General features: G+C 40.0%; 1 protein-coding gene across 1 annotated transcript in view; it reads right to left on the reverse strand.

Annotated features, from left to right (window-relative positions):
* The window catches only part of LOC137371748 (carboxypeptidase inhibitor SmCI-like), a 52,926-nt gene extending 33,052 nt beyond the window's left edge, over positions 1–19,874 (reverse strand). The window contains exons 1-2 of the mRNA XM_068034591.1: positions 19,674–19,874; positions 13,001–13,201 (exon numbers count right to left, since the gene is read on the reverse strand). Of these exons, the coding sequence (XP_067890692.1) occupies positions 13,001–13,201; positions 19,674–19,746 (274 nt within the window). The 5' untranslated portion in view covers positions 19,747–19,874. The remainder of the gene's footprint in view (positions 1–13,000; positions 13,202–19,673) is intronic.
* Between the last annotated feature and the right edge of the window lie 685 nt (positions 19,875–20,559).

Below are 20,559 nucleotides of genomic sequence, written 5' to 3' on the forward strand. Positions count from 1 at the left end.
ACTCTCTACCTCTCTTTCCTCCTTTAAAACACTCCTTGAAACCTATCCCTTTGACCAAACTTTTAGCCATCTCCCCTAATATTGCCTTATGTGGCTCAGTGTTAAATTTTACTTTATAAAGCTCCTGTGATGTGCCTTGGGACATTTGAGTACATTAAAGGTGCCATATAAATAGTTGTTATTGTGGTGACTTATAAATAGCATGATTTGCCACACTTGCCTGTTATTAAGAGGACAAAGCAAAGCAAATCTGCCACAGAGGTTTCTTAGACTAAAAGCTGAGACTGGCTGTTGCCAGGACCTTAAGGTTGAGTTGCTGTGTTTCATTGTGCAAGAATCCAAGCAAATGGAATCTGCATCAGGAAAGAATTAGGGATGCTCATATGCACCATAACTGTTTTAGTCATTAAATCATTAGAGACTCCACACAAACCAGAGATCGGTGCCTTTACCAGTAAATCATTAGGGAGTCAGGAAAGAGAGTTAAGTCATGTCTAAAGAGCAGGGAACGTCATTTTTGACTCAGCCAGTCCTTCAGCAACAAATCCGTAGGTTTATAGACGTAGGGAAGGGATTAATTGAAATGTCAATGAAAAAAAATCAATTCGGTGAATGTAAATTTACTTGATTACTGATGAGTACTTGGTTGATCGTGATGATTAACAATGAGTCTTTTTGTGGCCTTATCTTAACTAACTCAGTGAATGGTTTCAGCTTCTTCATTCCCATTGTTTCAGTTGCTCAGCATATCCCCAAGGAAAGGTATGTTAGTGAAATGACCTTATTCAACTACCAAGGAAACAATTAGCAAAGTATTTTATAACCATACTTTAAAAATTGTAAATTTAGTTACTTAATGTGTGAAAATAGGCAACAATATTTTTTATTTGTGTTATTATGGCTGCTGAAGTTTATCCAATAAACTGTACTTTATACAATTCAAGTTTATATTGATAAAACTGCAGCCTAAACACTAAAATGACAAAGCACAGTAACTGAACCAATAGAAATGCAAAAGGGGCCTCAGTTTAACATCTTACCTGAAAGGCAGCATCCACTCAGTATTGTACTGGACTATCACCCCACATTTTGTGTTCAAGTCTCTGGTGTGGGACTTGAGCTCACAACCTTCTAAGTCAAAGGTCACTGAACCACAGCTGACATCTATAGCAACAACAATTAACTGGCGCTGGGAGCACTGTCTAAACCAGTAAGTTGTTTTTCACCATGTCCACAACAATTGGCACTCTTTCAGTTCAGTAAGTTCCCTGCATGAATACTGGAACTATCTGTCTTCTGCTCTACTTCTCTTGCCCTATGTTTCATCCTTAGCCGTGTAACTTTTCCACAATCCTACAGGAAGCTATAAAATTTCATTGCCAGGAATTTCTAGGAGTTCTCCCGCAGGACACATCGTAATTTCAGGATAGGATTATCAGAGACCCTGTTTATGCCACGTAAACAAACTTTCCACCAATCTTCTACTGAAGTTATGGCATCAATTGGTAGAAGCCTTGGGAAAGTGCTGCTGCTGCAGTAGATGGAGTTAAAAATTGGTCCGACCAATGGAAGTGATCAGTATCAATGAACTCGAGAAAATATCGAATTTGTACCAATGATGGAAGAACTGTTAAACAAACACTAGTTCACAGAAACGAATTTGAATTTGTTAGTACAGGCCGACTGAAATTTCACATGAAAAGATACATATGTTCAAATTTTTATGATTGAAACAGGATGAATCTTAGATCCCTTTTAGCTGTGTTTTTAGCCATATAGTCAGAGGAATATACAATGCACAATTATATTAAAAGCAAAATACTACAGATGCTGGAAATCTGAGATAAAGAACAGAAAGTGCTGGAAATACTCAGCAGGTCTGGAAACATCTATGGAGAGAGAAACAGAGTTAACGTTTCAGGACAATAGAGAACACAGGCCCAGTTTCCCCAAGCTCTCCTCATAGAACAGTCCCGTCATCCCGGGAACAAGTCTGGTGAACCTTCGTTGCACTCCTTCTATGACAATAATATCCTTCCTAAGGTAAGGGGACCAAAACGGCACACAGTACTCAGGTGCAGTCTAACCAAGGTTCTATACAACTGAAGCAAGACTTTGCTACTCCTGTACTCAAATCCTCTTGCGATAAAGGCTAACATACTATTAGCCTTAATTGCTTTGCTGCACTTGCATGTTAGCTTTCAGCGTCTTATTGATGAAGACACCCAGGTCCCTTTGTACATCTACACTTTCTAATCTCTTATCATTTCAGAAATATTCTGCACATCTGTTCCTCCTACCAAGTGGATAACCTCACATTTTTCCACATTATATTCCATCTGCCATGTTCCTGCCCACTCACTAAGTCTGTCCATATCCCCTTGAAGCTGCTTTGTATCTTCCTTGCGGGCCCTGGTGGTGGTGGTGGGGGGGGGGGGGGGGGCATTCTGATTGGGCACTCTGTGCTCCACAAAGGGCCCCCCAGCAGCTCCTGCCATCCCTGCTAGTGCACATCCTACCATCCTCCTGATTGACCTCTGCCCCCTCGTCGGGGCCCAGACGATTGATACTGAGGGAAGTGAGAATGGACATTGTGGAGGCACTGGCCATAATTTTCCAGTCTTCCTTAGGCTCAGGGCGGTGCCAGAGGACTGCAAAATTGCAAATGTTACACTATTGTTCAAAAAAGGGTGTAATGATAAGCCCAGGAACGACAGGCCAGTCAGTTTAACCTCGGTGGTAAGGAAACTTCTAGAAACAATCATTCCGGACAAAATTAATAGTCACTTGGACAAATTTGGGTTAATTAAGGAAAGCCAGCATGGATTTGTTAAGGGAAAATCGAGATTAACTAATTTTCTGGAGTTTTTTGAAGTGGTAACAGAGAGAGTTGCTGAGGGAAATGCTGTTGATGTGGTTTACATGGACTTTCAAAATGCATTTGATACAGTGCCGCACAACAGACTTGTGAGCAAAGTTACAGCTCATGGAATAAAAGGGACAGTAGCAAGATGGATATGAAATTGGCTGAATGATAGGAAACAGAGAGCAGTGGTTAATGGATTTTTTTTGGACTGGAAGAAGAACTGTAGTGGAGTTCCCCAGGGGTCAATATTAGAGCCCTCGCTGTTCCTGATATATATTAATGGCCTAGCCCTTGGTGTACAGGGCACAATTACAAAATTTGCAGATGATACAAAACTTGGAAGCATTGTGCACTGTGAGGAATATACGTGGAACTTCAAAAGGACATAGACAAATTGGTGAAATGCACCAACAAGTGACAGATGAAGTTCAATACGGAGAAATGTGAAGTGATTCATTTTGGTAGGAAGAACATGGAGAGACAATATAAAATAAAGGGTACAAATCTAAAGGGGGTGCAGGAGCAGAGGGACCTGGGTGTATATATGGCAGAACAGGTTGAGAGAGCAGTTAATAAAGCGTAGAGTATCCTAGGCTTTATTAATAGGGGCACAAGAGCGGGGACGTTATGTTAAACTTGTATAAAACATTGATTCAACCTCAACTGGAATATTATGTCCAGTTCTGGGTGTCGTATTTGAGGAAAGATGTGAAGGCATTCGATAGAGTGCAGAAAAGATTCACGAGAATGGTTCCAGGGATGAGGAATTTAATGTACAAAGATAGATTGGAGAAGTTGGTACTGTTTTCCTTGGGGAAAAGAAGGCTGAGGGGTGATTTGATAGAGGTATTCAAAATCATGAGGAGTGTGGACAGAGTACATAGGGAAAAACTGTTCCCACTCATGAAAGGATCAAAAACGAGAGGGCACAGATTTAAGGTAATTAGCAAAAGAAGCAATGGTGACACGAGGAAAAACTTTTTCATGCAGCAAGTGGTAAGGATCTGGAATGCACTGCCTAAGAGTGTGGTATAGGCAGGTTCAATCAAGGCATTCAAAAGGGAATTAGACAGTTATCTGAAAAGGAAGACTGTGCAGGGTTACGGTCAGAAGGCAGAGGAATGGCACTAAGTGAATTGCTCACTCGGAGAACTGGTACAGACAAGATGGGCTGAATGGCCTCATTCGGTCCTGTAACAATTTTCTGATTCTGTGATAGAGTGCATTCAGGATAGCTTCTTAGAACAATACATTCTAGAATCTACCAGGGACCAGGGTATTTTAGACCTGGTAATGTGTAATGAGATAGGATTAATAAATGCCCTTATAGCCAAGGATCCTGTAGGCAAGTGTGATCATAGCATGATAGAATTTCATGTTCAGTTTGAAGGTGAGAAATGTGGGTACATAACTAGTGTCGTAAACTTAAATAAAGGCAATTGCAAGGGTATGAAGACAGAGTTGGCGAACTGGGAAAATAGGTTAAAGGATAAAATGGTAGAGAAGCAGTGGTAGACATTTAAGGAGATATTTCATAACTCTCAACAAAGATATATTCCATTGAAAAAAGACTCTACCAGAAGGATGCACCATCCGTGGCTAACTAAGGAAGTTAAGGATTGTATCAAATTGAAAGAAAAGGCATACAATGCTGCAAAGATTAGTGATAGGCCAGAAGATTGGGGAAATTTTAGAAACCAGCAAAGGATGACTAAACAAAAAAGAGGGAGAAATTGAAGTATGAGAGAAAACTAGCAAGAAATATAAAAACAGACAGTAAAAGCTTTTATAAATATATAAAAAGGAAAAGAGTAGCTAAAGTGAACATTGGTCCCTTAGAGAGTGAGACTGGGGAATTAATAATGGAAAATAAGGAAACAACAGAAGCGTTGAACAAGTATTTTGTATCTGTCTTCACAGTAGAAGACACAAAAAGCATCCCTAGAATAGTAGAAAATCAGGAGGCAAAAGGGAGAAACTTAAAACATTATCACTATCACTAGAGAAAATGTAATGGGAATACTAATGGGACTAAAGGTTAACAAGTCCATTGGACCTGATGACCTGCATCTGAGGGTCTTAAAGGAAGTGGTTGCAGAGATAGTGGATGCATTGGTTGTAACCTTCCAAAATTCCCTAGATTCTGGAAAGGTTCCACCGGATTGGAAAACCGCAAATGTCACACCTCTGTTCAAGAAAGGAGGCAGACAGAAAGCTGAAAACTATAGGGCAGTTAGCTTCACGTCTGTCATTGGGAATTGCTAGAATCCATTATTAAAGAGGTAGCAGGACATCTAGAAAATCACAGTACAATCAGGCAGATATGATATGGCTTTATGAAAGGGAAATCGTGTTCGACAAATTAGAGTTCCTTGAGGATGTAACAAGCAGGGTGGATAAAAGGGAACCTGTAAATGTAGTGTATTTGGATTTCCAAAAGGCATTCAATAAGGTACCACATAAAAGGTTACTACACAAGGTAAGAGCTCATGGTCTTGTGGATGATGTATTAGCATGGATAGAGGACTGGCAAATCAACAGGAAACAGAGTTGGGATAAAGAGGTCATTTTCAGGGTGGCAAACGGGGATCAGTGTTGGGGCTTCACTGTTTATGATCGATATTAATGACTTGGATGAAGGGACCAACTGTAGTATTGAAGCCAAATTTGCTGACGATACGAAGATACTTAGGAAAGCAAGTTGTGAGGAGGATACAAAGAATCCGTGAAGAAATACAGGTAGGTTGAGTGAGTGGGCAAAAATTTGACAGATGTAGTATAATGTCGGAAAATGTGAGGTTGCCCACTTTGGCAGGAAGAATAGAATAGCAGAACCCATTATTTAAATAGAGTGAGACTGCAGAATGCTGTGGTACAGAGGGACCTGGATGTCCTTGTACATGAATCACAAAAAGTCAGCATGCAGGTACAGCAAGTAATTACGAAGGCAAATGGAATGTTGGCCTTTATTGCAATGGGGATCAAGTATAAAAGTAGGAAAGTCTTTCTACACCTGTACAGGGCATTGGTGAGACCCCACCTAGATCATTGTGTACAGTTTTGGTCACCTTATTTAAGGAGGCACATTGCTGCATTGGAAGCAGTTCAGAGAAAGTTCACTAGGCTGATTCCTGGGATGAGGGGTTTGCATTTTGAGGAAAGGTTGAGCAGGTTGGGCTTATACTCATTGGGGTTTAGAAGATTGAGAGGTGATCTTATTGAAATGTATAAGATTCTGAGGGGGCTTAACAGGATAGATGATAGGATGTTTCCCCTCGTGGCAGAATCTAGAACTAGGGGGCACAGTTTCAAATTAAGGGATCTCCCATTTAAGACAGAGATGAGGAGGAATTTCTTCTCTCAGAGGGTCAGCATTGTTTGGAATTCTCTTCCTTGGCAAGCATTGAATATATTCAAGGCTGAATTGGACAGATTTTTGATTGACAAGGGAGTCAAGGGTTATAGAGGGCGGGTAGGAAAGTGGAGTTCAGGTCACAATCAGATCAGGCAAGATTTTTTTGAATAGCGGAGCAGGCTCGAGGAGCCAAATGGCCTACTCTTGCTCCTATTTCTCATGATTTTATGTAAGTAACCAACATGTAGGCAGTAGATGGTCCCTTTACATAATATCGGTGGGGAGGGATCCTTCTGAACGTTGAATACGTGTTCAGCTGTGCGAGGTCAAGCGAAGGCCCTATCTGGAGTGCTGATCTCCAAAATGGGCCTGTTGGCACCAAATCAGCTTTGCGATTTGCACACTGATTGAGGTCCAGATCTGCCTGCCCTTCACTGCATGCTTACTAACATCCTCACCAACATGGTGCCGAGTGTGACTCACCCCATAGGTGTATGGAACGCTGGAAATGCCATTTTCGTCCCCATATTGCACCAATAGCATCCAAACAACAGGCGTTACCTATCCCAATTTCGCGCCAAATATCTGCATATGGGAGCAAATATTGGTTCATTCTTTATAAAGATGTAAATGAATCTTAAATGTTTGTCAATATTTGCCAAGGGTGAAATAGTGGCAGGCAAAAAGGAATTGAAAGGGACCCCAATGTGGAAGCATTAAACAGAGTCTGTGGGATGTAGCAGAGCAACACATTACCTGAACCCATTTGATGGCTGATAAAGTGGATGTGTTGCTGCATGAGACTTTGACAATGTTCCTAGGGGTACGATGCTTGTCAGGAGATAGCAGCTATGCTTAATGATTTGTACAGTACATGGCTATCATTGAGGATACTCTGCTCTCTCTCTCTCAAGAACCCTACCACCCAGAAAAAATTCTGTGCCCTGTTCAGCTGATGCCTCCTTTTCACAGCAATGATACTGTATGGCCTAATTTATCATACACCGCCAGTGGTGGCTTGGAAGGATCCAGTGATGCAAAAGTCTCACTACAGTAGTGGCCTTCACATCATGGGAAATTCCAGGTACAAGCTGTCCGCAGGTTGGCCTCCAAGGGCTGGCACAACTACATGGCAGTCTGTTTTGTGGCAGAGGCACTAAAGACAGATCTCTCTGGCAAGCCCAGGAAAGACTGTCTAATCCATGAAGACCCTGGGATGGGTGTGTACACTATGCATGAGGTCCAGTTGCACCTGCCTTTCTTGTCCCTTCAGCAATGGTTCTTTTTCTTCTAAAAAAGCAACACTATTAGAACCCCCCCCCCCCCAAAGGAATTCACACCCTGCACACTTTGCTATAAATGAAACAGTACCTAAAAGAAAGACTGCTGTAAGAAGAAACAGTTAAAAATAAAAAAACCTAAGCATAAACAACATTTAAAGTTCCAAATAAAATGCAGATGGAACAATATGAGAAGTTGAAAATATACTCACTTTTCGAGTACTGACTATCGTTAGGAAGCTAATTTTTAAATACCAAGCCCAATTTGCGCAGGCCTTGATCCCACTGCTTGTCCGTCCTATTTGTAGGCATCGCTAAACGTTAGGTTCTTTGAATATATTAATGGGGAGACTAATACCTATTTTCAAAATTAGTCAATGATGAGCTGGACAAATGTCAGATCCACCTTGCTCATTATTCTTCAGCAGGCTCTGCAGCCACCAACAACAGGAAAGTGTGAAACATTTTGTTGATAAAACCCTTTCCTGTGGAGCTAGGAGGAGCAGCACCATTTGCTTGACTCCACAGCCACCGAGACCAAACCCCCCCCCCACCCACCCCATCCCAGAGTCTGCTCCAATCCCCACCTGGGACTTACCTGAGGTCCAAAGCTGTTGAAGCTGGCTGCTTTAAATTGACGTTTCCCATTGGGGCAAGCTACCTGTGGGGGCATGACCAGTGCCAGCAGCTGGTATGGTGTAGGGTGATGAAGCCCAAGGACTAATTTCCATTCGCCCTTGGGCCTCATGGTTCAGGCACACACTGGTCATGCGGCACCTAGTCTGGCCTGAAATAGGCATATTTCTATCCCTGTAACTTTATGACTACAGTGAATCTTTCCTTTGTAACTAAATGGTAGTGCATGACTGCTCTTGACAAGCTTGTCTTTTCACATCAACTCTGGACCATTACCAACATTCTAGGTATGTACATGCTGGGAATAACAGAGAAGAGCCAATTGAAACAAGAAATTAATATGTAATGTGAATTGGCTAATGGTGAATACTTGGGTGAGAAAAATGATTAACTAACTATTAATGGTTATGTGGTATTATGTCAGCTAGCTTGGTTCATGTTTTCAGTCTTTGCGTACCAGTACTCCACATATTCAGCATATTTCCCTGATAAATATCAGCATAACAACCACGCAAAATTACTAAGACAAGGAATAAGGGAATTATTTATACTTGCTATCTCAAAAGTGTGATTACATTGTTTTAAAGGAAAATATTTATACATATATATTCAAAAGTTATTATTTGGGATCGAGAAAGATGCCTTAAAAATGTATAATAAGCTGTGATAGTCATTAGTCTGCACAAGCTGCTCTCTTTTATCTATGTAAAGGTGTTGATTTTTCTTTCAGACTTACAGCTGCAATGCATTTTAACTGCCAAAATTTAAGTCCTGCAGCAGAAAACTTTAGTCACTGTGCCATAAATCAAGTTGTTTTGCATTACCAATTTCATGGAATGCAAGAAGATTTTCTGGTTGCTGAATGTGTTGCCATGGATTTTAGAGTTTGTGTTGATCCAGCCTCTCCTGTCTGTTCACATGCATCACACTATAAGTTACAACATCATTATCCTGCTTCAATAATGTCTGTTCGCAGGGAGAAAGCAAATGGTCAGCAGAAACAAGTTAGTAGCTGCTGCTTCTCTGGGAGGAGGGGTGTAGCTAGCCTGGAATTATCAACAGTATTTCTGAATGATTTTATACTGTTCAGTTGTGGTGAATAATTGGGTGAGAAAAATGATTAACTATTAATGTTTATGTGGGCTTATGTCAGCTAGCTTGGTGCTTTCAGTCTTTGCGTACCAATGCTCCATTTTCAGGCAAAAAAAATGTTACAATTACAACAAAATTTCAAGCAAAGTTTGCATAACACCTGCAGACTACAGAGAAACGGGAGAGAGATGAGTGACGGCAATTTTCCCATTGTGATAAGTTCAGTGGAATCATCACTTAAGAACTAATTCCAATCATTGCGGTATGTTTATATATTTCAGCATCATGTAGTATATCACTGGGAAAGTCTAACGCCATTCATTATAATAAATTGATAAACTGTGCTTTTTAACTTCGTACAATGATTCCAAATGTGCCCTGGTGTAACTGTTTGCTGCATGTGACTGATGGATTAGTCATCCAAGGCAGCAAACATCAGATTATGCTAATATATTTAGCAATGAGTCTCCAACAGTGTTGTCTATAATGAAGCAAGGACAAGTTGACTAGCATCCTGCCAAAAGCAGCAATTCAAGAGATTCAGACAGCTGTTCTCACATGTCATTAATAGTTTTAATATGGACTGTATGTCAGTGGTTTCATTAACATCAATATTGTATGTATTGGCTCAGCTAACACAGATAACATTTCATAAAGTCATATTGCACTGAAACAGGCCCTTCGGCCCACCAAGTCTGTGCCAACCATCAACCACCCATTTATACTAAGCCTGCATTAATCCCATATTCTCTACCACATCCCCACAATTCTCCTACCACTGCCTAAACTGGGGCAATTTACCTATCAACCTGCAAGTTTTTGGCTGTGGGAGGAAACCAGAGCACCCGGGAGAAACCCACGTGGTCACAGGGAGAACTTGCAAACTCCGCACAGGCAGTACCCAGAACCGAACCTGGGTCGCTGGAGCTAAGAGGCTGCAATGCTAACCACTGCACCATTGTGCTGCCCTATTCTGGCAGGTGCCCCAATGGATATATTAAATAGGTATCTTGCAGCACATTTCCCAGGTCTTTTTCTCCTGGAAATACTGAGAGAATATAAGTAAAATTACATATATTTGCAATGTGCACAGTATAAAATAACTTTTTTCATTGACTATAAACTGCTATTAATCTGGAGCAGGTGTTGAGCAGGTGGGGGGATGGGGTGAATGCAAAATGGCCTAAGTTTCAGGCCTGGGATGTTTTAACTCTCAGGCCTTATTTAAATGCTACTCCTCACCTATTCCAGACAGTTTGAGGGCACAGAGCAGCTGAACCAGAGGGCATCCACATCCTTCCCACCAGCTCTCAATCTGATTCAACCTGGTGGGAAGGCTGCAGCAGCCTCCCTGCTTAAACCCCAGATGAAATACCACTGGACACATATGCTTTAACAGGGCCCTGATTTACCTAAATTCATAAGCCTCCCGCCTGCTTTTTGGTGAGGACTCACCTGCCTGCAAAACAAATACTGGAGACAGCAGGGTTGAAGTCCGAGCAGATAACTACCCATTTAGGGTTAAAACTGACTTTTTTTTTAATGCACTGGGCCAGAATTCTCTGTAGCAGGGTATCTAACAACATCTGCCATTGGTTAGACTTGCCCTTTCATGTTTAGGATTTTACATTTTTTGTGTGGAAAGTTGCTGAATGTGTGAGCTGATAACGTCACAGTGAAGGAAACAAAGCATCTGAAAGCTGAATGACTAGGGCAAGCGACTGTGTATCTCCTTGTATCTCCTTAATCAATCAGATTGAAGGACAATGAAATTAATGGCGCAAGGACTGAGAAGGAATTGCAAGTTAGAGCAGATGCATTCAATAATAAACCAGGTACAGAAAAAGAAATAAAGAGATGGATTGAAGCATTGGATTAGGAGAGAGAGAAAAAAGACAGAAAGGAAAAGTTAAAAAAAATGACATTTTTAAACTGTCCAACAACAATTAAAACCTGAAAAATGAGACCCTAAATGTGCAATACTTCATTTTCAATTCCAGAGAGACTGCTTGGCTGTATTTGACACATTATGTTGTTAAGAGGGTATACAGACTAGAATGGAAGAGACTTAATTCTCCATGGTGAGCTGAGTCTGTATCTACTGCGCATAAATATCAACCTTACTCTTTAATGAATATGAATTAAATGTGTCAGGAAATGTTTCAGCCTGTCCATTCCAGTGCAAGTACCTGTCTAAAGGCATGCTAAATCTTAATTATTGCCAAATAACTTCTCTGGCACCAAATATTTACTTTTACAAATGTGGGGTCTCATTCGTTCAGATCTTAATTATTTAAACTTTTTATGGGACTCTATCATCTCTCTCTTTTGATCCAATCTTTCTTTCCTTCTCTTTATTTGCTTTCTGTACCTGATTTGACATTGAATTCAAATATTCTAACTAAGACTTCCTAGTTCAGACTCTGCATGGCTCATTAATATTCTTCAGTCTAAGATACACAGTTGCTTGCCCTGTTTACACAGGTCCCAGTTGCCCTGTGGAGGGTGCTGTGCTTCTTGGAGGATTGCCTGACAGGAATTTCCAGCAAAAACCCATATAAAGTCTATGAGCAAGTGTAATGAATAGCTGTCAGGCAAACCCTCACCTGCCAAGACTGAGGCACACATTATTTCGCCACATGAACATTAAACTTAAAATTGCAAGCCCTGACCGGAAAGACATTTCCACGGTAACAGACAATGTTGAAACAATGTAGACTCTGAAGTTGCTCTCCAATACAGTGGTCAGACTAGTTTTAGTCACATGGCTAGCTGGCTGGGGCGGAGAAATTTCACCATCCAACAAGGGATGTGAAGTGACTGTTCCATATAAGGAACTAGTCACATGACTAACCTGCTGAGCACCCTGGGGACTTTTTGAATTTGAACTCCTAAACAAAAGAATTGCCAGGCAGAATGTTGTGTGCTCTCCTGGAACCAAGAACACCTCCTGCCTGGTGCCTGCCTATCTCTCAGGGAACTGAAACCATTGTCGACTTGAAAATTTTAAGAAGATTACTGGGCCCCAACAAAACGCAAGAATATAACTTCAATTAAGGACTATAGAGAGCTCAAGAAACAGTAACAAGATATTGACTCAAACGGTTCTACTTAGTTCTTCTATTCTTTTCTGTCCCTATCTTGCATGTTTATATCACATGTGCATGCTAGCGTGAGCGCGCTATACATCCGCAGGCGTGAACCGTGTTAGAATTAAGGTTAAGGTTTAATAAATTGCATCTTTCTGCTTTAAACCACAGAAAGCCTGTTTGTGCTTTGTTATTTGCCTGATAATTGGAAACTGTGAACACAGAGGCACAAAAAGGGGAGCTCAAAACACGGTGTGTTAAAAATTAAACCCTGTTACAATAAGATCAGGAGAAGACAGTAAGAGACCCCCGAGACACATTGCTCACCTGGTTGTAACACTTTCCTTCTCTTTATTTCGCTTTCTGTACCTAATTTGACATTGAATTCAAATATTCTAACTAAGACTTCCTAGTTCAGACTCTGCGTGGCTCATTCATATTCTTCAGTCTGAGATACACAGTTTGCTTGCCCTGTTCACACAGCTCCCAGGTGTCCTGTGGAGGGTGCTGTGCTTCTTGGAGAGTTGCCTGACAGGAATTTCCAGCAAAAACACATAGAAACTCTACGGGCAAGTGTAACGAATAGCTGCCAAGTTTGTTCACCACTGACCAATTCTAGATATTCAGAGTCAAGGTAGTGTGTGTTATATTCGATCAATCACAGTGAGGTTAATGAGCTTACCCTTTGCTTTACACTTTACCAGACATTCTTTCTTGGTTTCAAAGTTGTTTTCATTTCCACCACATCCCCCATAGATAAATTCTTCACATTTCTGTGTGAAAAGGTTGTAGTAATATCTTATGTTTACAGCTTTGCAGCGCCCACCATCGGCTTTTAGTGTACATATTTCATGACCATATGGCAGCTCCTGGAGCCTGTGATCTGCATGAAAAAAAGGTAAGTGTTACTCTTATTGGATTTAAGTAAATTAAATATTGATTTCAAGTGAAAGTTCCATGTGTTCCTGTTTTTCACATAAGATTATTCGTTAAATGTTGTTTGAATTTTCCTGTTATTAAGTGTTCAGAGTTCTAAAATATTAAGAAAACCTCCCTACAACTGAAAATGCCATATTCATCCATTATGAGCATTGTAACTCATTATTAACCTGATCCCACACAGTTCTGGTGACAGATACCTACTATTACTGTAGTAATTTGTTTCCACTTTCTTTACTGTTGAGACACCCACTGACTTCAAAATGATGTAATTTATTTTCCCTATTTGCAGAATACTGCCAGTTTCCACTGGATAGAGTTTAACAGAAAGCAGCTGAGGCCAAATCATTAAATATATTCAAGAAAGAGGTAGATGTAGTTCTCAGGGCTAAAGGGATCAAGAGATACGGGGAGAAAATAGGAACAGGTTACTGAGTTTGGTTTACCATCCATGATCGTATTGAATGGCGGTGCAGGCTCGAAGGGCCAAATGGCTTACTCCTGCTCCTATTTTTCTATGTTCTATGTTTCTATGATTCTAACCCTTAACCTGCTGAATCAACTAGAAGGACATATGCTTAACTCCTACAAATAATGGGACGAGCATTTTTAGTGCTGGAATGCAGAAACCTAACAGGCACTGAAGGTTTTTAGCATGTCTGATCACAACCTTTACACTGTTTTAGATACAAATCTGTGTTTTAAATTGCAAGCTACAATTCTGAACAACTTTAAATCCATTACAATATTTCAAAATAATTAATTTTTTAAATTAAAAATTAAGTTTTTTATATTGTGAACACTTGCAAAGTTCTTCTTACAGTTTGAAGATGAATGTGGGCTTTCCTTTTAATAAGAGACTTGACTTGCATTCATATTTTTATTACAGAGGTGGGAGCATTTTGTGATGATGAGCCATACAGTACAGAAGGATGCCATTCAGCCCATCACGCCTGTGTTGACTCTTTGAAAGAGCTATCATCCCAGTCTTCTGCTCTTTCCTCACTGCCCTACAAATTTTTGCTTTGTGAGTTGAGTATTGATCCAATTCCCTTTTGAAAGTTACTACTGAATCTGTTTCCACCACCCTTTCAAGAAGATCAAAGCAGGTCACTACATAAAAAAGATCTTCTCATATCCCCTCTTTTGAGATGTTTCAATCATTTTTTTAAATTTTCTTTGATAAATGTTAAGCTTGTTCTTATCAATATTAATGAAAACCTTGCAAAGCAACACAACAGAAGATTGTTATTAAAGAAGAGTAGTGTGTTGTGAAAAAATTGACATGTTACTCTATTCGTGAGAACTGGTCCCCAGAAAACTGCCTGAACTATCGAGTATTATAAAGTCAACCATGAGGAGGCAGCACTAAACTCAATGCCAAAGAAAGCTGTGCAATCTGAGAACAATGCAGTCCAAGTGTAGCTTATCTCAAATTATCGATGCTCCATCTGAAGTAAACTCAAATCAGTGACGATCCTTTGTAAGCCATTCTAAACTGTCGAGGAATACAGCATGAGGACTAAAACAAACACATTTCCTTACAAAAATATCACTGCTTAAAACACCGACTATACTTACCACGATTACAAATCAGAAATAACCCGGAGAAGCTACACTGTTTATGTTGACGTCTTTATAAGTTTCAACTTTAAATGTAGGATTCAGAAATACTGCAGTATTAAAGTAAAGTGGAAATATTAAGGGTAAATAAGTCTGCCATTCACTGCCTTAATCCCACCGTGACTCTGACTCATTTTTTTGGGTCAGGCTTTAATACACCAGTACGGTAGGCTCTTCATGAATATTTCACTCTACATAGATGGCTGTACGGGGTATTCAATGTAACACCCAAAATGAGGAGGAGCAAAATCTAAATGGGTCAGATTCCTCCAGAAGACTTCTAGGAATTTTTGTGAAAGGGTTTTGAATGACCTGACATTCAGAAAAGAGGGAAGGTCTACCAGGTCTTCTCCCTCATTCAGCTTCTTCCTCCTGCTGCTCCAGGAAGGACCACCACCAATGTTCCCTCTAATTTCCCTTTGCTGTGCGCAACCCATTAGTTGCACTGCATGGTCTCCTTAAGATTGCCTTATGGCTGCACACATGCACATCTTTAAGGGACCACCTCTTGCACGCGACCTGTTTGGCCCCCTGCACGGTAAGTTCTGGAGTGCTGCATGGCTGCACACCCATGCAGCTTAGAGGGAACATTAAACATCATTCCCCTTCTCTTCCGACATGGCGTTGGCAGTACAGAGACGGGAAGGCAGGGAAATAGTGTTTCCTTAACCCTACTGCCGCCATGATTTAAATATAATAGGATGGTCAATGGGTGGCCAAGTTCCTGCCAGGGAAGGTGGTGGAAGCATGTAAACAGAGATTTAAGAGGCAGAGATCCAGCTGTAATCTTCCCTGCCACATTTTCTAGTCCCACTGCTAATATACCGCCCTGTTTTGGGTGGTGTAGCAGAGGAAAACTGATCTCTTAATGTCATGAACAAAATTACTTTATATGTGCTTCCAATGTTCCTCTACAAATTGGGATGGAGTAAAAAAGGTATATTAGATCTTTAGAAAATATTAATGCAACAAAGTAAAAACAAATGAAGTGTAGAATCCACAGATAGAAGAACACAAAAAATTGATCAGAAAAAGGATTGCCTTCATTCTTAAAGAATGCTAGTTTTTAGTTCTGCAATTTACTCCACATTTTAACCAAAATCTTATCCTTATTAGTCAACAATGTGCAGTGTACTGAGCAGTATACAAGTTGGCACAAATTCACATTGGAGACATGTATTCAGCCAACTGCAATCATATCAATCTATGTTGTGGGATGTAGAATGTTAAGAAAGTCCTCGTGCTTTGTAGCGTGACAACTGAAATGAGTAATTTTTCTAGGTTCCTGTATACTTTCGGTACAGACACTATTAACACAAGTTCTCCTAATCTAGCAATACACAACTGTGCATGCTAATGTCTCAGAGAACTATGTCAGAGAAAATTGTATTCACTGCAATCTTCCACATCTTACACAAATGTTAAAGTTACCTACCTTGTGGTAGACTTGATGTAAGGTTGGAAATCACTTGATGTAAGGTTAGAGACAAACCCGTATAAATTTTAAGGGAAAGATGAAATGAATCTTGAAGATAATGAATTGCTTAAGGTTAAGAGTTACAGGCTGAGAGGAAAGTCACAAGGCCAGAAATGACTTGTTATATGTGACTGCCAATTCTCATCCAATTTCTGATTGTTAATGACATTCTACCCACATTTTTATTTCAGTGCAGGGAAGGAGGTCATTCTATAAATGCAAAATAGAAAATATGCCTAAGTGCAAGGTGTACTATTGTAATTGAGTTCAGAAATCCTGATTGTTATTCTCTAAACTGAGGTTGTACATTCTAATGAATGTGCTATTCCTGTTAGTAATCTGAAAACATGTTTGTATCACACAGTAATGTCACAAATCACACATATTAGTTTGAGATCTCTTGTGATTGGATTGTACCTGTTTTGGCTCCAGATATACAAAATTTAACAAAAAGAATAAGGAAAATATTGAATTTTAATAGCACCTTTCACAACCTCAGGACATCCCAAAGTGTAGTCACTGTTGTACTGTGCTTCTCCATTATGGTACAAAATTATAACAGCAGAATTTATGATGTTCCTATGTTTTTTAAGTGAAATATCTAGTTACAGTGACTTAGTCTATACAAAACCCATCTGACATAAATTGGCATGGTTCACTCCATTTCTGTGGATTACTGTTGATAGAGTTAAGTGCAGGTTCGAGCAAATCCCATGTTTTGCACAGCTGTCATTCAATAAATGTAGATGGATTTTCTATGTTGACCAGCAACATATAGCATGTATAACTTATAGTCAGAAGAAATAGAAGAACTCAAATTATCAACCTTCCCATTCCTTTTTTCAGTCAGTATGGTATTGCTGCTGTACAGCAACATGTGGGACAGTAGAAATATTTAATAGAATACAAATCCTCCAGCGCTTCGCTTGGGGAATCTCTGACAGATCTGTGAAAATTAATAAAGTCCTATGCAAACAAAAATTTATTCTACCTGTTCTTGCATGTTTGTGTGAAAAAAATAACATTATAGAGATAGCTAATATCGGAGCTGCAATTGACTCTCACTCTTGTTTTCACAGTGGAACAAAGCACACAAAAATAAAATAATTTGAATCTTACAAAATGTTAAACTCTTCCAGATCAACGTACTTTTAAACTGAACAATGTATAACCCTGAATAATATAAAAACTCAAAGTGCAAGGCAAATGCAAATGCAAGCTGTACCACATCATTCCTTGGACTTCTTCATAATTCCTGGTTACTTTCTTAGGTATTGATTCTATGTTAACTCAGTAACAGTATTCCTGCAATAGTATATTATTTTTCTATTCAAGTTAACTATAGTCTGTGAACCAAATTATTAGATAGGTGCCACACATTTCTTGACATCAAGGAACACTTTGGTGAAATGTACTAGTGTTCCACAAATTTCAGCCCCAATCTATTTGCCCTTGGGATCAGCAATTTAATATTTCACTGAAAGAACAAAAGAAATACTTTAAAAAATTACATATATTTACCTCACTGTTGCTACTAAAATATACAGCACAATATTTAGAGCACAGAAATAGGCCATTTGGCCCAACAGGTCTATGCTGGTGTTTATGCTTTACACAAGCCTACTCCCGCCTTACTTCATCTCAGCCAATCAACAAATCCTTCTATTCTATTGTCCCTCATGTACTTATCTAGCTTCCCCTTAAATGTATCTATACTAGTCATCTCATGTGGTAGAAAGTTCCACCACTCTGAGTAAAGAAGTTCCTCCTGAATTCCTTATTGGATTTATTGGTGACTATCTTATATTAATGGCCCCTAGTTTTGGACACCCCCGCAATCGGAAACATCTTCTCCACATCTACCCTATCGAATCACTTCAGAATTTTAAAAGCCTCTATCAGGTCACCTCTCAGCCTTCTCTTTTCTAGGGAAAAGAGCCCCAGCTTATTGAGTCTTTCCTGATAGTTATAACCTTTCAGTTCTGGTATCATCCTTACAAATCTCTATTGCACCTTCACCAATGCCTCCACATTTTTTTGTAATATGGAGACCAAAACTAAGTGTGGTCTAACCAAGGTTATATACAAGTTTAACATGACTTCTCCGCTTTTGAATTCTCTTCCTCTCGAAATAAACCCAAGAGCATTGTATGCATTTTTATGACTTTGTTAACCTACATTGCTACTTTTAACAATTTGTGAATCCGTACCCATTGATCCCTTTGCTCCTCTACCACATTTAGACTTTTATTTTCCAAGGAGTAAGTGGCTCACTTATTTCTCTTACCAAAACTCAGCATTTCACACTTTACCTATATTGAAATTAATTTGTCATTTGCATATCCATTCTGCAGGTTTGTTATTGTCTTATGTTACAGCTTTCCTAAGTATTAACTATACTCCGCTACCACACCCCCCCCCCCAAAAAAATATTACCTTGATGTTTTATAGAGTAAATTCAATAGTTAAATTAATCAATTATGCAGGTTGAAAATATGTAGAAAACACAAAATAGGCACACCTGGACAAAGTATGAGGGTTTAATTGAATCGAAGTTATGTGTTTTTTTTTAATGAGAACCGGGGACAAAAACTGCGAGCGTCACTAAAACAGCCATCCGCAGTTTATTCAGTTATTTCTGGAGCACTGCAAATTAACTCCTATTTCCTACATTACAACAGTGACTACACTTCAAAATTACGTCATTGGCTGTAAATCGCTTTGGGACGTCCTGAGGTGGTGAAAAGCGCTATACAAATGCAAGTCTTTATTTAGTTTTCTTTTCATTTCGCACGTCAAATAAGAATCATGTGGACTGTGAGAATAAACATCAAAACCATATAGTGATAATGATACAATTTAGTTCGAAGTATGAAGCATTGCACTGACGTTAGTAGGTTAACCCACCATTGTGGTACTGTTAACGACATTTCCCCGGAATCCAAAGATGATGGGTTGTGCTAACTTGCGAGCCGCTGCCTTTTTATTGGAGTTCTATGTCATGCTCAAAAGAATAGGTCAGTGAGAAAGTCAGTTTTTGAGATCTTTAGTTGGACTTGATTTTTTTTTTCCAGGCTCCACAGTACGTGCACCACTGTCCTACTGCTCTAACATTTCCCCTGTATACATGTGGTGCGCACGTAGTACATCAATAACTCCTGCCTTAACGACACTTTCAGCCAAAACTTTCCGGCGAAAGGGTTTACACTTCAGATCTCTGCGCGATTTGTAACCTACTCATACTGATTAGCTGCGCAAGTTTGGTTCAAATCAACAACTCCGAAATTACTCTCAAGCAGTCTTTCCTAGTCTTTACCTGATGTCTGGGCAATCGCTTCGCAGTCCACAATGAGAAGGAGCACGATTACTCGCAGTAGAGTGAAGAGCATGATGCAGCTGAGAACGGTTTCGGTGGGGCTGGTCACTGTCACCTCAGGGATTGCTGCAAGTGGGCGCCGATCTCTCCACGTCTCTTCTGTTCTTGTTCTCGAAGTCCTCAGAAGTAAGTTCCCACCTACTTCCGGCTACTGGATGACTCCTCGTTGGCATCCTACCCGTCTATATCCAAACAAAACCCGGAACGTTATCATATCCTGTGATACATACAGTAATCATTACAGGTATACGTAACACCAAGACATGTAATCGATTAGTGTTCCTCATTACTGATCGAGAAAGTATAGTTCAAATGAAGTGTGGAAGTTTATTTAACAGCTGAGTAATTTTTTCTGAAAAATCAGCCACAAACGCAATACATGTTTTTCTTGGATACAGCTACATTTTAAAGGGTTTTGAAACTATGCAAAGTCCATGTCAATGCAAATATACTAACAAAACTGGCAAGTAGGTTCATGTCTTGATCATATTCCTTCAATTCTTTCTTTTCTTTTGGGCCTCCTTATCGCGAGAGACAATAGATACGCGCCTGGAGGTGGTCAGTGGTTTGTGAAGCAGCGCCTGGAGTGGCTATAAAGGCCAATTCTAGAGTGGCAGGCTCTTCCACAGGTGCTGCAGAGAAATTTGTTTGTCAGGGCTGTTGCACAGTTGGCTCTCCCCTTGCGCCTCTGTCTTTTTTCCTGCCAACTACTACGTCTCTTCGACGCGCCACATTTTAGCCCTGTCTTTATGGCTGCCCACCAGCTCTGGCGAACGCTGGCAACTGACTCCCACGACTTGTGATCAATGTCACAGGATTTCATGTT

Source organism: Heterodontus francisci, chromosome 7, assembly GCF_036365525.1.
Source record: "Heterodontus francisci isolate sHetFra1 chromosome 7, sHetFra1.hap1, whole genome shotgun sequence".
NCBI classification, from domain to species: domain Eukaryota; kingdom Metazoa; phylum Chordata; class Chondrichthyes; order Heterodontiformes; family Heterodontidae; genus Heterodontus; species Heterodontus francisci.